At 52.1% G+C, this 15,545-nt stretch overlaps 5 protein-coding genes across 5 annotated transcripts; 3 read left to right on the top strand and 2 right to left on the bottom strand.

The window, feature by feature from the left end:
* The first annotated feature begins 177 nt into the window (after positions 1 to 177).
* M431DRAFT_256775 (hypothetical protein) lies at positions 178 to 1,558 on the top strand. The gene has a single exon (XM_024913833.1). It carries the CDS (start codon positions 393 to 395, stop codon positions 1,206 to 1,208), a length of 816 nt encoding a protein of 271 aa, XP_024770241.1. The 5' UTR covers positions 178 to 392; the 3' UTR covers positions 1,209 to 1,558.
* Positions 1,559 to 1,586: 28 nt separating this feature from the next.
* On the bottom strand, positions 1,587 to 4,399 carry M431DRAFT_95318 (hypothetical protein; the record flags this gene model as incomplete). The annotated part of the gene is made up of 2 exons (XM_024924688.1): positions 1,587 to 2,666; positions 2,717 to 4,399. 2 exons carry the CDS (start codon positions 4,397 to 4,399, stop codon positions 1,587 to 1,589), a joined length of 2,763 nt encoding a protein of 920 aa, XP_024770240.1.
* A 532-nt stretch (positions 4,400 to 4,931) lies between these two features.
* On the top strand, positions 4,932 to 6,206 carry M431DRAFT_256778 (hypothetical protein). Its single transcript, XM_024913834.1, has 2 exons — positions 4,932 to 5,703; positions 5,842 to 6,206. The coding sequence occupies exons 1-2, from the start codon at positions 5,295 to 5,297 to the stop codon at positions 6,078 to 6,080; spliced, it is 648 nt and encodes a 215-aa protein (XP_024770239.1). The 5' UTR covers positions 4,932 to 5,294; the 3' UTR covers positions 6,081 to 6,206.
* A 5,312-nt stretch (positions 6,207 to 11,518) lies between these two features.
* M431DRAFT_95653 (hypothetical protein) lies at positions 11,519 to 12,626 on the top strand (the record flags this gene model as incomplete). Its single annotated transcript, XM_024924725.1, has 3 exons — positions 11,519 to 11,771; positions 11,885 to 12,334; positions 12,412 to 12,626. The coding sequence occupies 3 exons, from the start codon at positions 11,519 to 11,521 to the stop codon at positions 12,624 to 12,626; spliced, it is 918 nt and encodes a 305-aa protein (XP_024770238.1).
* A 376-nt stretch (positions 12,627 to 13,002) lies between these two features.
* On the bottom strand, positions 13,003 to 14,233 carry M431DRAFT_95239 (hypothetical protein; the record flags this gene model as incomplete). The annotated part of the gene is made up of 2 exons (XM_024924683.1): positions 13,003 to 13,937; positions 13,999 to 14,233. The coding sequence occupies 2 exons, from the start codon at positions 14,231 to 14,233 to the stop codon at positions 13,003 to 13,005; spliced, it is 1,170 nt and encodes a 389-aa protein (XP_024770237.1).
* Positions 14,234 to 15,545: the final 1,312 nt, after the last annotated feature.

Raw genomic sequence — 15,545 nt, 5'->3', positions numbered from 1 at the left:
ATCAGATTCGCATGAAATAGCATCACCAATCCCCATCGCCAATCCAGCAAAAAAATCAACTTCCTCTTCACTTTTATTCGTTATTTTCTTCTTCACTCAGTACTGCTACCACCACTCAATCCTTCGTCGTACCCGTTACCTCTCCCCAAACATTACCCCGTTAACAAAAAAACAGCGGGGGTGTTAATATGAGACGCCCACCGACTGATTGGCAATCACCTTCCATTCCTTTCCACGCCAGCCATCTCGCCATCCCAGCAATTCTTCAGCAGCCAGTTTCAGAGGCCACCCGGTTACTGATCGTTGTATCAAACACTGGAACATGCTCGCATATACTACCAATTGAAGCTACCACTCGCCCCTATCATCTGTAATGCGTATCTGTACTCTGTATGTACATTTGTTGCCATCTACCTACATTGATGCATTCATGTCGTGCCTCGAAAGACCCCAGTTCTATTAATAGCACCGCCCCTTCCGAACCACAACCTCGCTCACATCTCCAAGAACCATTACCGAGCAGACTAAACAAAGAAGCAAAAAACAAGGGGCCAAATTCACGATGCATCTACCAGCAGTACCTATGTATACTTGACTTTACCTCGGCCTCCCAGCCGTATCAGTGTATGTACGCGCAACCTCTCACACTCACGGCACTTATCACCGCGCGCGCTTACACAGAAGCACCGCCTACTACACTATCTGATATCCTACATACGACATACGACATACGACATACAACCCCTGCTCAAGAACATCCCCATCCCGCGTCCTCCGGACCGAAATCCATCTCACTCAGTACATTCATCCTCATCCTCATCCTCATCCTCATCCTCATCCTCATCCTCATCTTTCATACTCATCATACCGCAAAGCGTGAATCCTTCCCCAGATTTCCCCCGTCCACGACTCCCCGTGCGCAAGACAGAGAGACATGCATATGCACGTCCTGTCTCGGGCCATCATATATACGTGTATCGTACTCCTTAGTCAGTAGCATGTACTCCGTAGCATGTATGTACTCGTACCTCATGTATGCACGCACGCGCCATGTCTGTCATCGACGCTTGGCGCCCCAGCTTTGTTTTACATACATGCATCTCATCCCTGGATCTCGTGTCTCGCCATGCAAGTCATGTCCCACATCTACGAGTACATCACCAGGTATCACTTCACCTTGCAGCAGAGCAAACGATCGAGTGAAATAATGGCTTTTATGTATAGTCCCTTCCCGGTACCAAATTATGCCAAGACGAAACATGAGAACAAGTCACAGGAATACACATGTCGACCCCGTTCCATGAAGCAAATATATACACTTATACTCCGTAGTGTCGTGTTCGTTTACCAAAATGCCATAACCATCGTGTTCCATTCGACATTTACGCTTCCTGTTGCTCCGCGTAATTGCGTGTGCTCTTCGTAAAAATTAATTCCAATCCAACGCCGTCCCTTGCTGTGCCCGCTCATCTTTTGCTGTGCTCCTACAAATGCCTTGATTCCTCCTGATCGTCGTCAGGTGTACCATCTTGCAAACCCTCGACGGGATGCAGTCTAACTAATTATCGAAATAAAACAAAATTGTATCATGAGAACTGGTAGCTCTCGCTGCGAGGTCTTTTGCCGGCACTGGCGCCGGCGCCTCTGTCATGCAATCGGTGGACCCATTCCAACACCGTCTCGTAACACAATACATACTGTCGTAGGCTCTGGACCATGCTGAGTCTCTGCTCGCGGAAGTCCTCTACCGTCCTTTGAATCAAATCAACCGAATCGTCTCGCACCCAGGGCCCATCGACGGACGAGTGTTCCATGCCTGCATCCTGGAGTCTTGGCTCGGGATCCGTGTTGAATTTGAAGCCCATTTCGTGATCCGTGTTGAACTTGAAGCTCATCTCCCTGTTAGTCATGGGGGAGATGGCCTCATCAAAGTCCATCATTTGCGTGTCTTCCTCTGGCTCCCGAGCAAGAGGTTGTCCGCCTGGCAGCTTGGCCAGCCGCTGGCGCTTCATCATATCAATCACACTATCCACAGTGCAAAACGCTCCCGTCCTGCCACATCCAGCCGAGCAGTGAACAAGCATGGGACGGCTTGCGCTGTCGGCTTCGGGCTCGTCGTACCACTGAATCGACGCAATGTCATTGGCAATCTTGCTGGATCCCATAATCGAGGCCGTCTCGACCGGGAGAGCCGCACGCTGCATGACGTTGGCGAGTTCTACCAAGGCAAGAAGGTGAGACGGCTGGGCCGGCGTGCCAAAGTCGGGCCAAGAAGAGAAGTGGAGATGAGTAATCTCCCTAATGGGAGCAAAGGGGTGAGAAGAATGCGTGAGAGCAAACTTGCGAATGGTGACAAACGTTGGCTCAGATTGCTCTTGGAGGGGAGTAGACTTTCCTGTAGCCGTCTCCAGGGTGGTTGTCGTGTTAGCCCGCCTTCGGCCAGCCTCACTCGATGAAGCGTTGCTGTTTTGCGTGGCGGCAGAACGATGCTTGTCGAGCTTGTCGAGGTCAAGTGATGCCTTCTTCTCGGAAAGCTGCTTCAGTTTGATAGGCCCGTATTCGCGATCTTTCCAATACGTGTGACACTTGAGTTGGCCGCCTTCAGATTCGGCCGTCAACATGACAATAACGCGCACATCCTGTTCCCAGATAACCGACCAGAAGTCCTATAAAAAGTTAGCAAATGAGGCATCCATTTGTAAATGATTCATCTCACCTCAAAAGTAGCGGGCAGGGGGCCCTGGCTCGCAATATATTTCTTGTTGCTCCTCGACGCACTGAGATGACTGGCATTGATGTAGTCACAAGCCCCTAAGGGTTTGTCTTGAAGCTTGACACGCGCATGCTCAAAGGGGAGAATGTCCTTGTAGCGGTTCTTGCCGCCCTTTTCAACGCCCGAGAGCTGCACCCGGCCGTTCATGGCTGGATTGTGGGCAGGGTTCCCCTCGTTGAACGCGGCATACGCATTCTGCATACGAGTCTTCTCTTCCATCTCAATCCGCAAAAAGAAATCCGACACACGTTTGCCGTGGTCTTGCGGGGCTGCCGCATCGCGAAGCCACAGAGGAAGCACGTCGGACTCCAGCCCATGAGGCCAAGCAACGTCCAATTGGCCGACGCCATCTGCCAGGTCCATGTTCTGTCTGATATTGGAGAAGAAAGGGTTCATGGACGTTGGTAGGCTGACGCCACCAATGACAGGAGCAAGGCCTCTCATAGCACCTGGGAAACCACCGCCGTCGGGGTTCACAGGCACAGTCGAGGACTTATCGACAAAGCCAGGAAACAAGCTTTGGAACTTTTGAAAGCCACCTCTGAGAATGGCAGTCTCTCCGAGGTATTTCTCATTTGTAAACTTCTTAATCATGTTCTGGGCCGCAACGGTGTCACGCGCATCCGACGAGTGGGAATCGTAAACAATGATCCTTTCTACATCCTTCCAGGTGGCAAACTTGTCTCCAGCGGAGCTGTCCTGGAAGGTCTGTTGCAACTTTTCGGTGTTGTAAGTGTTACGCTTTAGGAGAGTGGTGGGGATGCACAGGTTGAGGGCTCCCTGGATTCGGGACGCGGCGTAGTTTGTTGAAGACCGTATGTCCAACAGCAAAATATCGTCCTCATCCTCGGCCTCGAGTAGGTCCTTGAGAGTTTCTGCAGTGATCAATGATGGTTGCCCGGGTTCCAGCTTAATGGGCATTGTGGCAGCTCTCGTTAGGGGCGTCAACGGTGGATTGGGTGAAGGAGGCTGGGGCCTGTGCTCAGTCATTGTGAGTTGGGTGTTTGTGTTCTCAGATCGAGCCGGCGTCGCCTGAGACTGCATGGGGTCCATTGGCATCGGGGACTCGAATCTCGGGAGGTTAGTGAGCTGCATTGGAAATAACGAAGCTTCAGAATTGCGCTTCGAGTCGGACGATACATATGCAGAGTCATGGAGGCTATCCTGGTCTACATCCATACGACTTGACGGACGGTCTCTTGGCAAGCTAAGGCGAGGAAAGGAGTTCTCTGAGCCCGTATCGCTCGCATGAGTATGCGCTCTAGGCACTCGTGGGCGTGTGAGGGCGGGGTTGGAAGTGGGCTGGACGTAATGTGAGGTTGGCAGAGCAAACGACCTGCCACCCCTGTTTATATCAATCTGCCTCCTGAAGGCCTCAAAGTCGGGATTGGTAGCTTCGATAGGCCTGGGCAGAGCGGCAGCAAAGGACTTGACTGACGACGAGGCTGGACTCCAGTTGTTGCCCAGGCCGGAAGAATCTCGAGGGTCGTGGGACGAATCGACGACCAGTCCAAAGTAGTTGGGGCTCGGTGGCCTCATGTCGGGCCGCAACGGAGACAGCTTGGGAGGATGGTTCTGGCCGACGGAATGGGAGGCGCGGGGCGAGGAAGCGGGAGTCGTCGACATGCCAGTCTTGCCGGTGCGAGATGATTGCGAGAGGGAGTGAGAGTGAGAGGTGACGGGAGCTGGCGATGGCATCGTGTGAGTCCTGACGGTGTAGTGGACAGGCGTCCGGTCGCCAGCCCGAGAGTCGTGCATGGCCTGAGCCTGTTCAAGAGGGGGTGTCGATAACATTTAGATTGGTGCTCATCAGCAATTCCAAAGGCCCATAACTAGGAAGGAGGTTTGTGAAATGTCCCGACAACTTGTGTGTGGCCGGTGGTGGTGACGCTGAGATGTGATATAAATGCAGCTTTGGCTTGCTTGGGGGATCCGCAAATGATCGACCAGAAGCAAACTCGTGAAGCTTATGCTTCTTTGACGCGTCCCAGGACAAGGTCGAAGTGGAATCGGGTGGATGAGGAGAGAGTCGTATCAAGTAATCGAGACTCTGGACCGCGCTCTTTAAGTCGAAACGAGGTGGCAAGAGTACCGAAATGATGTGGCGTTGGTGTCTATGACAATGTGCCCACGGCCGACCCGGCTGTGCAAGGATGGTAATGCAGTGGTAATGACGACTCTGAGAGCTGGATAGCCTACTGGGTATCTGTATGCAGCAATGCAGAGACGGAGCTGGCACAAAACAGTAGGGCTGGATATAATATGCTGGAATAATATGCTGGATGTTGTAAAGGATTGAAAGGAAAGGGGTGGTGTAGGAGGGAAACAGACTGAGTAAATGGCGTAGATGGCACCCGGCACGGAGGCGAAAAGGAACGGACAGAAGCGAAGACCCGGGTCGAGGACGGGATCAAGGTGAAACCACAGAATACAAGCAGCCAGAAGGAACTCGATTCGACCGAGGGAGTTCAGTTGAGGCTGCCGTAGGTTCTCTGGGGGGGTGAGGACGGGAGATTGTGGGATGAAGGGGCAAAGTTTCCGGTGCTGGTGCTCTCGTGTTGCAAAATGTTCTGCTTGCGGGATGGGGCCCAACGTGGTGAGGATGCCACCCCCGGACGATCTTTTTTTCTCTTCTTTTTTTTCGGTCCCGTCCAGATTAGCGCGCAGAGCCAGAAGGGGTGTGTGGGTGAGATGGAGCGCTGGGAAAGGGAGAAAAGACAGGGCAGACAAAGATGGCAGAAGACGACGGAGCTTTTGGAGGAGAGCAGAAGCTGGGAAGGTGTGGGAGGGGGAACAGGGGGCCCTGCAGAAATGGCACAAGTACTGCAAGGTACCGGGCTGGGGGAGAGTACCACCACCACCTGAGAGTACAGCGCGGTTAGGGGTTGCAACAGCGCCAAAACGGTGGATGAGGAGAGGTACAGGCGCGGGTGAGTTTACTTTGTCCCGGGCACATGTACTTGATCGCCTTTTTTTTTTGCTTTTACGTTTCCTCTTTTAAGAAGAACAAGATGAGACATTGTCCACACGATTATGACGATGTCTGATTGTGACCATGATGATACTAGCATCCTACCGCAAGATCAGGCAATGCCATTCCCCCGGAATCCAATCCAACCCATCGACGACTCCAGAACGCCAGATTGAGCAGAGGCTGAAGGGTTTTGCGGGCCTACACAAGAACAAGGCGTGGCAACGTGCCTGTAATCGTACATGGACAGCTCGCAACGCTACTGTACAGCACAGCACAGCGCTGGTCGGACAGAGAAACGAGAACCAGCAGCAGGTACTTGGAGGTACACGATGACGGCGGCCCGGGGGCTGGAGGATGAGGTCGCTGGTGATCGCGTGCGGAAGGGATCGGCGCTGGCATGACAAGCATGGAGCAGGAGAAAGGGTCTGGATCTGGTCTATTCCTCGGGCTGCAAGCACAGCAAACCGGTTTGTTTACTCAGTGATCTGCCAGAATGTGCGGCATGTACTCCGTATCGTCGGCCCTCCGTACTGTACGCTGGACCAGTTTCTGCCGTTTCTTTTCCCCCCCAGGTTCTCCATCCATCACGTCGACGCCGTTTGATTTTGCCAGCGGACCCTCGACTGTACGGCCGTCTCTGCCAGCACAGCTCCTGCAACGGCCTCCTCGTCACAGGCGTCTTGGTTACGAATTGCCCCCTGCGCAGGCGGCTCTGAGGCTGGCCTGGCGGTTAAAAAAAAAAAAAAGAGGCGTTGGGGCCAGCTTTGGTCTATGGCTGACAATGGTGCCGCCCCAAAGGGGAATTTAGCTGCTGCTGCCGCCCGGTTGCTCAGAAATTCGAAGACAACATGGCAGATTCTCAACCGCTGCTCTGGCGTCACGCAAAAGCGCAGGCCTGGCCCGCACAATGGAATTTTGGGGCTGACCGACTTGTGAGATGAATGACGATTGTGATTAACTTTGGCACTAACGGGGAACCGTTCGCGTTGCATTAAGCTGCTTGCTAGCTGGGTGGGAGCAATATTTGCAAATTGCTGCTACTTGATGCTACAGTAGTTTGCATTACTATTTCTGGTCTGGAGAGTCATGTAATGTAATCATGGATCTGGTTCACCTCGTCTGGGTTGACAGGCAGTTGGTTGTCCCGGGGACATGGAGTCCCCCGCCTCCACCGGGCAACGAACGCTTCAATAACACGACAATATAGCCTTATTTTGCCTTTTCTTCAACAACAACTTAAAAACACATGTTTGAAGCAAACCCACCCACCCCAATGCCCGCCAAAGACAGCAATAAAGACGCCGGCTCGTGGTGACAAGTCACGCAGAATGCAGAATGAAGCCAGAAATTCAGACAGGCCCCGAAACGCTGCAGCCACCGTCTTCTCGCATGGCCTCTCGACGCCAGCGGCCCCACCACATCGTCATTGCGGCGCCAAGGGCCAAGGGTCCCCGCTAAGAAAGACGCACTTGCTTGGCCCTTGGTGCTACAGACTCGCTAGGTGCATAGAGACTCGCTACTAGGTACAGACTTTGCTGCAAAAAGAGTCCATGCTACGTCCCCCATAAAGACCCCCTCAAGCCCCCCGTAAGGCCCCCGTAGGGCCCCCGTAGGCCGCCCCTCACAGGCGCGCCAGGGCCAACCAGAGCGCGGGTGGCGCTGCCGCAGGACGTCACCGTGCCCCTTTGGTCCTGGTCGGTCGAGTCCAGACTTTGGGAGCCCCAAAAGAAAAAGCGGCTCCGCGATGCTCCGTGTCCCCGTAATCCTTGTCCGCTTTGTACCGCCGGGTAACTTTTGGCCTAGGGATGGATTCTTGATCAATGCTGCTCATGGTCTGTTTTTGCTGCTCTTTTTCGTGCTCAATGCGGGTGGTTTTATTTGTTTTATAAAATGGAGCTATAGTGAAACTGGCATCTATTAACACTTGCACTAAAGAGGGAGGTTTATACCCATCAATGTTGACCCAACTTGGGGTACTCATCATGAAGGAGTTCAAATTGTTGTATCCTGCACTGTGCATCTGCCCGTAAAAGTACATCGGGGCACCCCTTCCGCTCCCCTCTCCACCACACCACCGCCATGTACGAGTACCTGTAGGACACGACACGACACTGCGTCTTATCGTCTGGGCTGGGCTGGGCTGGGGCTGGGCGATGCGATTTGATTGTTTGCTTGGTTGCTTGGCCCGGGCATCCACCAGCGGGTGCCTGCCGGCCAAAGCTTGATTCTCGCCATGCAATTGCCGGTTCAACGCAACATCAACTTGGATTGCATCAGCAAAAAAGAAAGTCTAGAACCCGACGACGTGGAACATTCCGCGGACGGGCACAGTGCCGCAGACTGTATTACCGAATTACATGTCACTTCCACAGGCGCCAAGGCGAGCGGCCCAGCTGAGATTTGGTTTGGGAAAAAAAACGGGGGCGAAAAGGGCAGCTTCTTGTCGCAGCGCGGGAGCAATGACGTAGCCGTCTCAAAACGGCATAACGGCCGTAAGCAAGTCTCTGTCCGCCTTCCTAATGCATGACTGTGAGTGTACGTACATGTCGCAGACAATGAATCACGACTTCTGACAAGAAGCCCAATCGTCCATATATCGAGGATTGGATACCGATACCGATACTCTATGTTAGTATGTACAGGACAGATTGATTTTCACAGCCACAGCAACGGTCAATGAAAAAAAAAAAGTGATGGACAGGCACCGAACCCAACTATCCTCTCAAACTACACACTACCGGCCCGCACTGGACTGTGACTAGACCTGCCCATCCAACCCATTATCACAAGGATAATATTCCATACAGACACCACTCTGTTCTGTTCTAGAGCTGCGACCACACACACAACACACCATCCCTCCCTTTCGAGATTTCATGTACTGTAAATCGTGCGGAGTCCTCGGGACCAGCACCCAGTCAAACGTGGTTATTTCGGCATCAACTGAACAACAACATCTCAGCCGTCGCGGTCCAGACTTGTCCATCCAGCAACACACGCAGCAGTTGTGTGGTATTTCCCCGACAAAAAGCATGGGGAGGCCCGTCATTCTCACACCGGTTGCAGCTCGACGATCAACTTGGTCCTACTAGTACACTGACCGGAATCTGTAACAGCAGAGCTGCTGGTCTTTCATTAAACCCCCCCTGGCCCTGTCTTGTCTGTTAGACCCCCTCCATCTGCCATCCCATCAGCTCCCACCCCAAGACGGGTGCTTCGATAGGGCTTGCGAGCCCAAATTGCGATGGCCACGAACTGCAACCAAGTACCTACATACTTGCATCACGGCATCCCTACCGATGGCCTCCTACATGTACATAGTTTCACAGCAGTCGAAAAAGTCTCCGGGCTACTACCTACATAGGCAGTAAGATACCGGCAGTACGTGGACCGTGAAAAGACCACGCATGGTAAAACTGGTAAGCAGCTAACGATGTACAACAATGGAGCAGCCAGTTCTGCTAGCTCTACAGGTACTCCATAACACCTCACCACAACGGACCTGATGAACCCATTCAATACGAATTGGAACGCCCCCCAGCACGCATTGCTCTCTTCGCTCAGTCTAATAACGGAAAGCCGGAACCGTGGGCCGTCCGTCAAGCAAGCTTCGCTCTAAAACAAGCAACAAGGGACACATACACGCCCCGTACTAACGAAAAAGCTGTAGAAGAAAAAAAAGGGTATTCCGAGAGGTGTAGGTATTCCGAAGGGGGTGATGGGCTCTCTCTCTTTTTTTTTCCATCGGTCTGCTAGACATTTTTTTTCCCTGCTTCAGCCTGGCCCGATTTCCGAGTCACGCAATCTCTGTCGGGTCACGCAATCTCAAAACACCAGACCCTTTTTCCCATTCTCCACCAAAACGTCTCGTGAGTTCTTTTTCCTGGCGGTCCTTGTGCACCAAAAGCAGGGAAATCTCTTTGCAGGATTCAGAGGGCGGGAAAGAGAGGTTCCAGGCCCTATTTTCAAGGCGCATTCCTCTATTCACTTGATCTTTTTATTTTGTCTTACGTCGGTTGTAAGTCGTAGGACTCGGCGCCTTTTCGTTACCCTGCTGACTGATGTGAGCCGCCGGTCTCCCCAGCTGAGGCATTATCACAGGTCATTTTTTCAAACTACCGCCTAAGCTAGCTAAATCCTGCAGTACATGCATCTTATTCCCGAGCGTAGCGTTGCCCTGCGTGTTGATTGGTCGTGGGATCCAATTCGGCTGGCCTTAATCATCATGCTTACGACGGAGTCAAAACTCGAGGACCAAAAACCACCATCGTTTTCCCGCCTTGACTAACAACAAGCATCCACGTATCCCGCTAGGCAAAGTGCGCATGGAGCTGGAAATAACGCGCTGACAACCTCGGAATCCCATCTACCGCTGCCGAGGCGTTTCGATTCTTTGCTTTCGGGCAACTTGCTCCTGTCAAGAGAGCCCAAGACGTGCTGGGCAGGGGATTTTGCTTTGTGCTTTGTGATTGCTTCGTCTGGGCATCGTATCGGATTTGAAGCACTTGTAAGCCGTGTCACAGGTTCCTCAGCCCCAGAGTGACGGTGGAGAAGAAGAAATTCACGTCTCCAGAAGCCAGACAAGTGGAGTGGTTTCGGGTCGTGATGGCCCGAGATTAAGTTTCCAGTATAAATCTGTTGCATCTGTCCATTGCCATTTCTCTTGAGGCGTAGAAACATTATTTTCAACCATCCGTAGCACCGTCTCAGCTAATAATAGGCATCGTAAAGTATCAACATCTTTGGGTGAAAGATACAGGCACATTTGCAGATGAACAACCCCCACAATAAACACCTATTGACTTAGACCTGTAGCAAAACTGCGTCAAATCATGACTTGTACACCCACTTGATATGCTTCCCATATTGCGATCTACAAACACAGATTAGCAATGCCAAGCAATGTCTAGAACATGAACGAAGCAGTGATTTCCGAGCAGCGCGGATCGGACCGAGTTCTTTATTTCTATTTCTATTCCGCAGTGTGGCTGCATTCACACGATATAGTACTGAGCCAAACGAGCGAAACCGGCATTGTCCTCTTTTCGCCTGCAACGCATCAAATAGCTTCTCTTTACCCATATTCATGGCCCAATTGCTACCGCGGAAATGGTTTGAAATCAATCGGAATTTGATCGTTTACAAATATCCCCTCTCCAGAGCAATTAGCCACAAATAAAACAAATTCGCTTCTCTTTCCCACCTCCCCGTTATGCCGTCAAAACCCGCCAAAGGCGCGCCCTTTCACACAAAAACCCCCTAAACGCTCCTCAACCAAACAAACCACAAATCCAAAGTCCCTTCCGATAGGACGAATAAAAATACCAAGACTCTTTAAGAAAAAAAAACCTCTCAAGTCCTTATCAATAATGATTACAGTCCAGCCGTTTTGGCGTCAGATTTTGCGGAGGCAAATCTCTCCCCCGCATGTTCACAGAAGGCGGGCTCCGTTTCTCTGAGTCCAGCTTTTTGGCTCTTAGTCATACGTCCCCGAGCGCGGGCTTTTGTAGATGAAGCTTGAATTGAGGTGTTGAGTTCTTTATGTGATTCTTGAATGGAAAGGCGCCATAGTTGTGTTTGATTTCCTTCTCGTGATATAAGAAATAATCAAATTGCCACGGTTTTTTGGTTGATACTCTTAAACTAGTATCATCCCCAACTCTCTCCAAAACAGAGTGTCATACTCCACCAGGTAGTTTGCCATCTCATCTCACTCTTCATAAAGACCTCATGCCAACAATTTTTTTAGGAAAGATAGATATAAATCCAAAATGTCTCAATCCGCAAGCAGTCTCTCTGCAGAGGAACGCCTCAAGGCCCGCAAGCCCGTCCCGAAGCCCGTCCCGGCCTATCTCCCAACTGCCGGCTCCCCCCTGAGCGTCGACAAGAACCTCTACGAGGCCATCCAGCAAGCTCCGAGGGTCCTCGTTGAGGAATTCACTGTTCCTATCCGATCGGGAAGGGCTTGGGAGGCACCGGCAGGATCAATTGTGAGCATCAGCACGCCCGAGGGGCCTCAAGTCGGTATGTATCGTATCTTCCCCTTCATCTCAACATCTCATCATATCGAACACCAGCATAATATGGCATACTTCTCAGTCAACGAATCATCCAGCTAACATGAAAAAAAAAAAAAGGCGATCTCAACATCTGGAACCGCCACAACCCCCGCGAACGCTTCTGGGCCTCCCGCACCCGCCAGCTTCACTCCACCCACGTGTCCACCCACGACCGCCTCTGGTCCAACCTCCCCTACATGCGGCCCCTCGTCACAATCCTCTCCGACAGCCTCGCGTGGTACGGCCAGGACGAAAACGGCGGCCGCGTCCACGACCTGCTGGGCACCCGCTGCGACCCGTACATCAACACCGTGCTGTCGGACTCGCAGTACGACTTCCACTGCCACTCGAACCTGAGCCGCGCCGTGGCCAAGTGGGGGCTGAGAGAGGAGGATGTTCATGATGTTTTGAATTTGTTCCAGGTCACTGGGCTAGATGAAAAGGGGCGTTATTTCATGAGCCCGTGTCCGGCTGAGAAAGGGGATTCTATCGAGTTCCTCGCTGAGCAGGACGTCCTCATGGCTCTGAGTATGTTTTTTTCATATTCCCCCCGTTTATTATGTATAGATGAGATGCCATGAGTGTGACTGACATGATGAAACTAGGTACCTGTCCTGGCGGCGATCTCTCCCTCTGGGGCTTTGGAAGCGACAGCGAAAAGGAAATGATCAAGGTCTGCCGTCCCCTACACGTCAAGGTCTACCAGCTGCAGGACAAGGAGCTCCTCTCAAAGAGTGGCTGGAAGCCTGCAGAGACGGCCGGATACAAGGGCATGCATGGCGTCTTTTCCCCTGAGGGAGAGCCAAGCCAGCGAAAGTAGATGATTGCTCGCAAGTTGGCATAGACGGTGTAGAATAGACGTGTGTAGGCTAGATTCGCTCTCTTCTTGCTGGAATTGAAAACGCTGTTGCGCTGCATGCTGATAGTGTCAATGTTTGTCTCATACAAGGTGGCGATATATAGTACAGTCTCATATCATTCGATACATAGTGATGGGGATCAAAGATGGAAGGCAGCTAGGGGGTTGATACCCGCATTATGGTATAATTGAACTACCCTTACAACTCCAAGTCCGTGGCTGCCATAGTTGTTTCTATAAAATAAACCCGATGCTGCAGGATACAATGTTTTTTGTTTTCCTTTCTTTTTTTGCGTGTCTGTATGAGTGGGTGTGTGTTTGTTGACATGCAAACCAATTACTTCCACAGCTTGCCGAGGGAAACCTCCTTATCATCATGCTTGTTGAGAATCTTGGCAGTCGCCAGTTCAAAGTCCTCTTGTGTGACGTGAACTCTCCTCTCACGGAGGGCGTACATGCCCGCTTCTGTGCACACACCCTTGAGCTCGGCTCCGGAGCAGCCGTTCATCTTCTCTGCAATCTTGGTCAGGTTAATGCCTCTGGTCAGGTTCATCTTGCGGCTGTGGATTCGGAGAATGTCGGCTCGCGCTTCGATGCTCGGCGGGGGGAATTCGATCTTGCGGTCGATACGTCCGGGTCGCAGCAAGGCGGGATCTAGAATGTCGAGACGATTCGTGGCCATGATGACCTTGATGTTCTTGGTGGGCTCGAAACCGTCAAGCTGGTTCAGCAGCTCCAACATGGTTCGCTGCACCTCAGAGTCTCCACCTGATGAGCCCTCCACTCGGGAGGAACCAATGCTGTCGATTTCGTCCATGAAGATGATTGACGGGGCGTGTTCTCGGGCCATGATGAACAGCTCTCGGACCATTCGGCTACCCTCGCCAATGTACTTTTGCACCAACTCCGAACCAGAGACTCTGATGAACTTGCAGGCCGTGTGGTGGGCCACGGCTCTGGCCAGCAGCGTCTTGCCCGTACCGGGTGGTCCATACAGCAAGACACCTTTGGGCTGGGCTATGCCGAGAGACTCGAAGAGCTCGGGATGCTTGAGGCCCAGCTCGATAACTTCCTTAATCTCCTTAATCTGCTGATCCAATCCACCAATCATGTCGTATGTGCTGTCGGGGACCTTTTCTACCATCATGAGCGATACCAGGGGATCGACCGATGACGGCAGCATCTTCTCGAGCTTGTAGCTGTCTGACAAGAGTGTGACTCTCTTTCCGGGGGTGAGCTTGGAGATTTCGACGTTATCGGAGACATCAACAACTAGCACGCCGGGGGTTAGGAGCTGTGAGCGAATCGCGGGGTGATATCATTGATGACCAACCATATTTGCCCTCGGGATGTACCTTGACAAGCACCTTTTTGGTGCTCATCACTTTGACAACCTCTCCGACGTAGGATCCAGGCTGCTGTAGCAGGCCCAGCTCTTCTCTCAGTAACCGGACTCGGGAATTGTAGTCGTTGCGTTGGGCCTCGAGACGGCGGAGTGCAGCCTGACCCTTGAGGATCTCCAGCTTCATCGCCTCGATCTTGTTGCGGTAGTACTCGTCGAGCGCCATCTTGGGCGGGCTCCCAGTGGGGGGATAATGCTGGGAATGTGTGAGAGATGAGAGAGATGGAGATTTGCCAAAGATCAATGCTTTGTTGGAGGCTGCGGTGATGCGTCGTTGAGATGGTGAATGCGGAATGGTGGTGCATGTGCCGACTGTCGTCCGGGATTGGGGCCAAGTTGAAGCTGCGCAAGGCTACAGCTGGTGCTCGTAAGCGTCAATCGAATTCGGAACATTTATTCTGCCGGGTTCCGCTCTGGCATCCCTCTGAGTCTCGTCCATTGTTCTTGTACTCTGTAACTCCAGTGAAGCTACCAGCACTAGCGCTGCAACCGCCGCCAGCGACAATCGGGCCTAGCCTTGGCTGACGTACAAATGCAACAGCTGCTGCATGCACGTCAAAAGCCACCATCAGCTCGAGCTTGGGCACTAACCGCAGCCTGAAGGACGCTGGAGATTAGCGCTCATAGCTTCGCTCACAGCTCACCCTCCCTTGCGCCAGAGCTGCAGCTGTTAATTCCGGGCTGCATGGCACCGCGTCTATTATATATTGCGCTTGCGTGTTTTTTTTCTCCTCTCCCCGTTTCTTTCGTGTCTGTTGCTCATGACTCCGTAATGCTAGCATCAACACGTACATGTAACTAGTTTCCTGTAATCTCCCCATCATGCCATGCGGTGGACGATGCGCAAAATGACGTTGCATTAGATCCTGGCTGGTCATGATTTGCGGATCACAAGGTGCGCCAAAGCGATAGGTCAAGTCGTGTGAGCGGCCCCCAGACGGTGAGAGAGTCCATGAATGCCTTGCTTCTGTTTATGTTCCAAATGATTCTGTCTCTGTCTCTGTTTAGTGCTTTTTCTTCTCTCTCTTTATTGTTTCTGCGTGTATTCGCATGTTTCTGCAACATCAGACACAAGCGAGGCATTGTATTGCATACCTGCATCAATACAAAAAGCGGGCTCGCCGAGGCTAGCTCTACGAGTACGAGCAAAGGGCAGCCTGTTGACATTCTTTGCATATCTCACGGCCACAGCCATTGCGCTTCGTTGGGCTCCCTGCCGCTTATCCTGCGCCTCATATTCGTTCTCCAGGCCTCATTGTCCACTGCTCTTTGTAAGTCCGGATTCGCTAATTGACTCTGGAGATACCCGAGCCAGTGCCTCAGCCATCAATTAGAGTTGGGTCCGCTTGCCGGCTGCCAACCTCAGCTCAGCTCACCTCTTGCTCTTGCTGTTGCTCTTCCTTTTGATAATTTCTTCCTCTCATCTCATCTCCCATCTTTTCCAACATCCCACCATCAACTTCTTCTTCTTCACATCT

This window comes from Trichoderma harzianum (genome assembly GCF_003025095.1).
Source record: "Trichoderma harzianum CBS 226.95 unplaced genomic scaffold M431scaffold_14, whole genome shotgun sequence".
NCBI lineage: Eukaryota > Fungi > Ascomycota > Sordariomycetes > Hypocreales > Hypocreaceae > Trichoderma > Trichoderma harzianum.
This window is presented reverse-complemented; position numbering and strand designations above follow the sequence as displayed.

Bases quoted from the DNA above. Each gene is read 5' to 3' on its own strand.
- M431DRAFT_256775 (XM_024913833.1), top strand. From the start codon at position 393: ATGTACATTTGTTGCCATCTACCTACATTGATGCATTCATGTCGTGCC.
- M431DRAFT_256778 (XM_024913834.1), top strand. From the start codon at position 5,295: ATGAAGGGGCAAAGTTTCCGGTGCTGGTGCTCTCGTGTTGCAAAATGT. The intron at 5,704-5,841 runs GTGAGTTTACTT...TGATGATACTAG, and splicing joins GAGGAGAGGTACAGGCGCGG to CATCCTACCGCAAGATCAGG.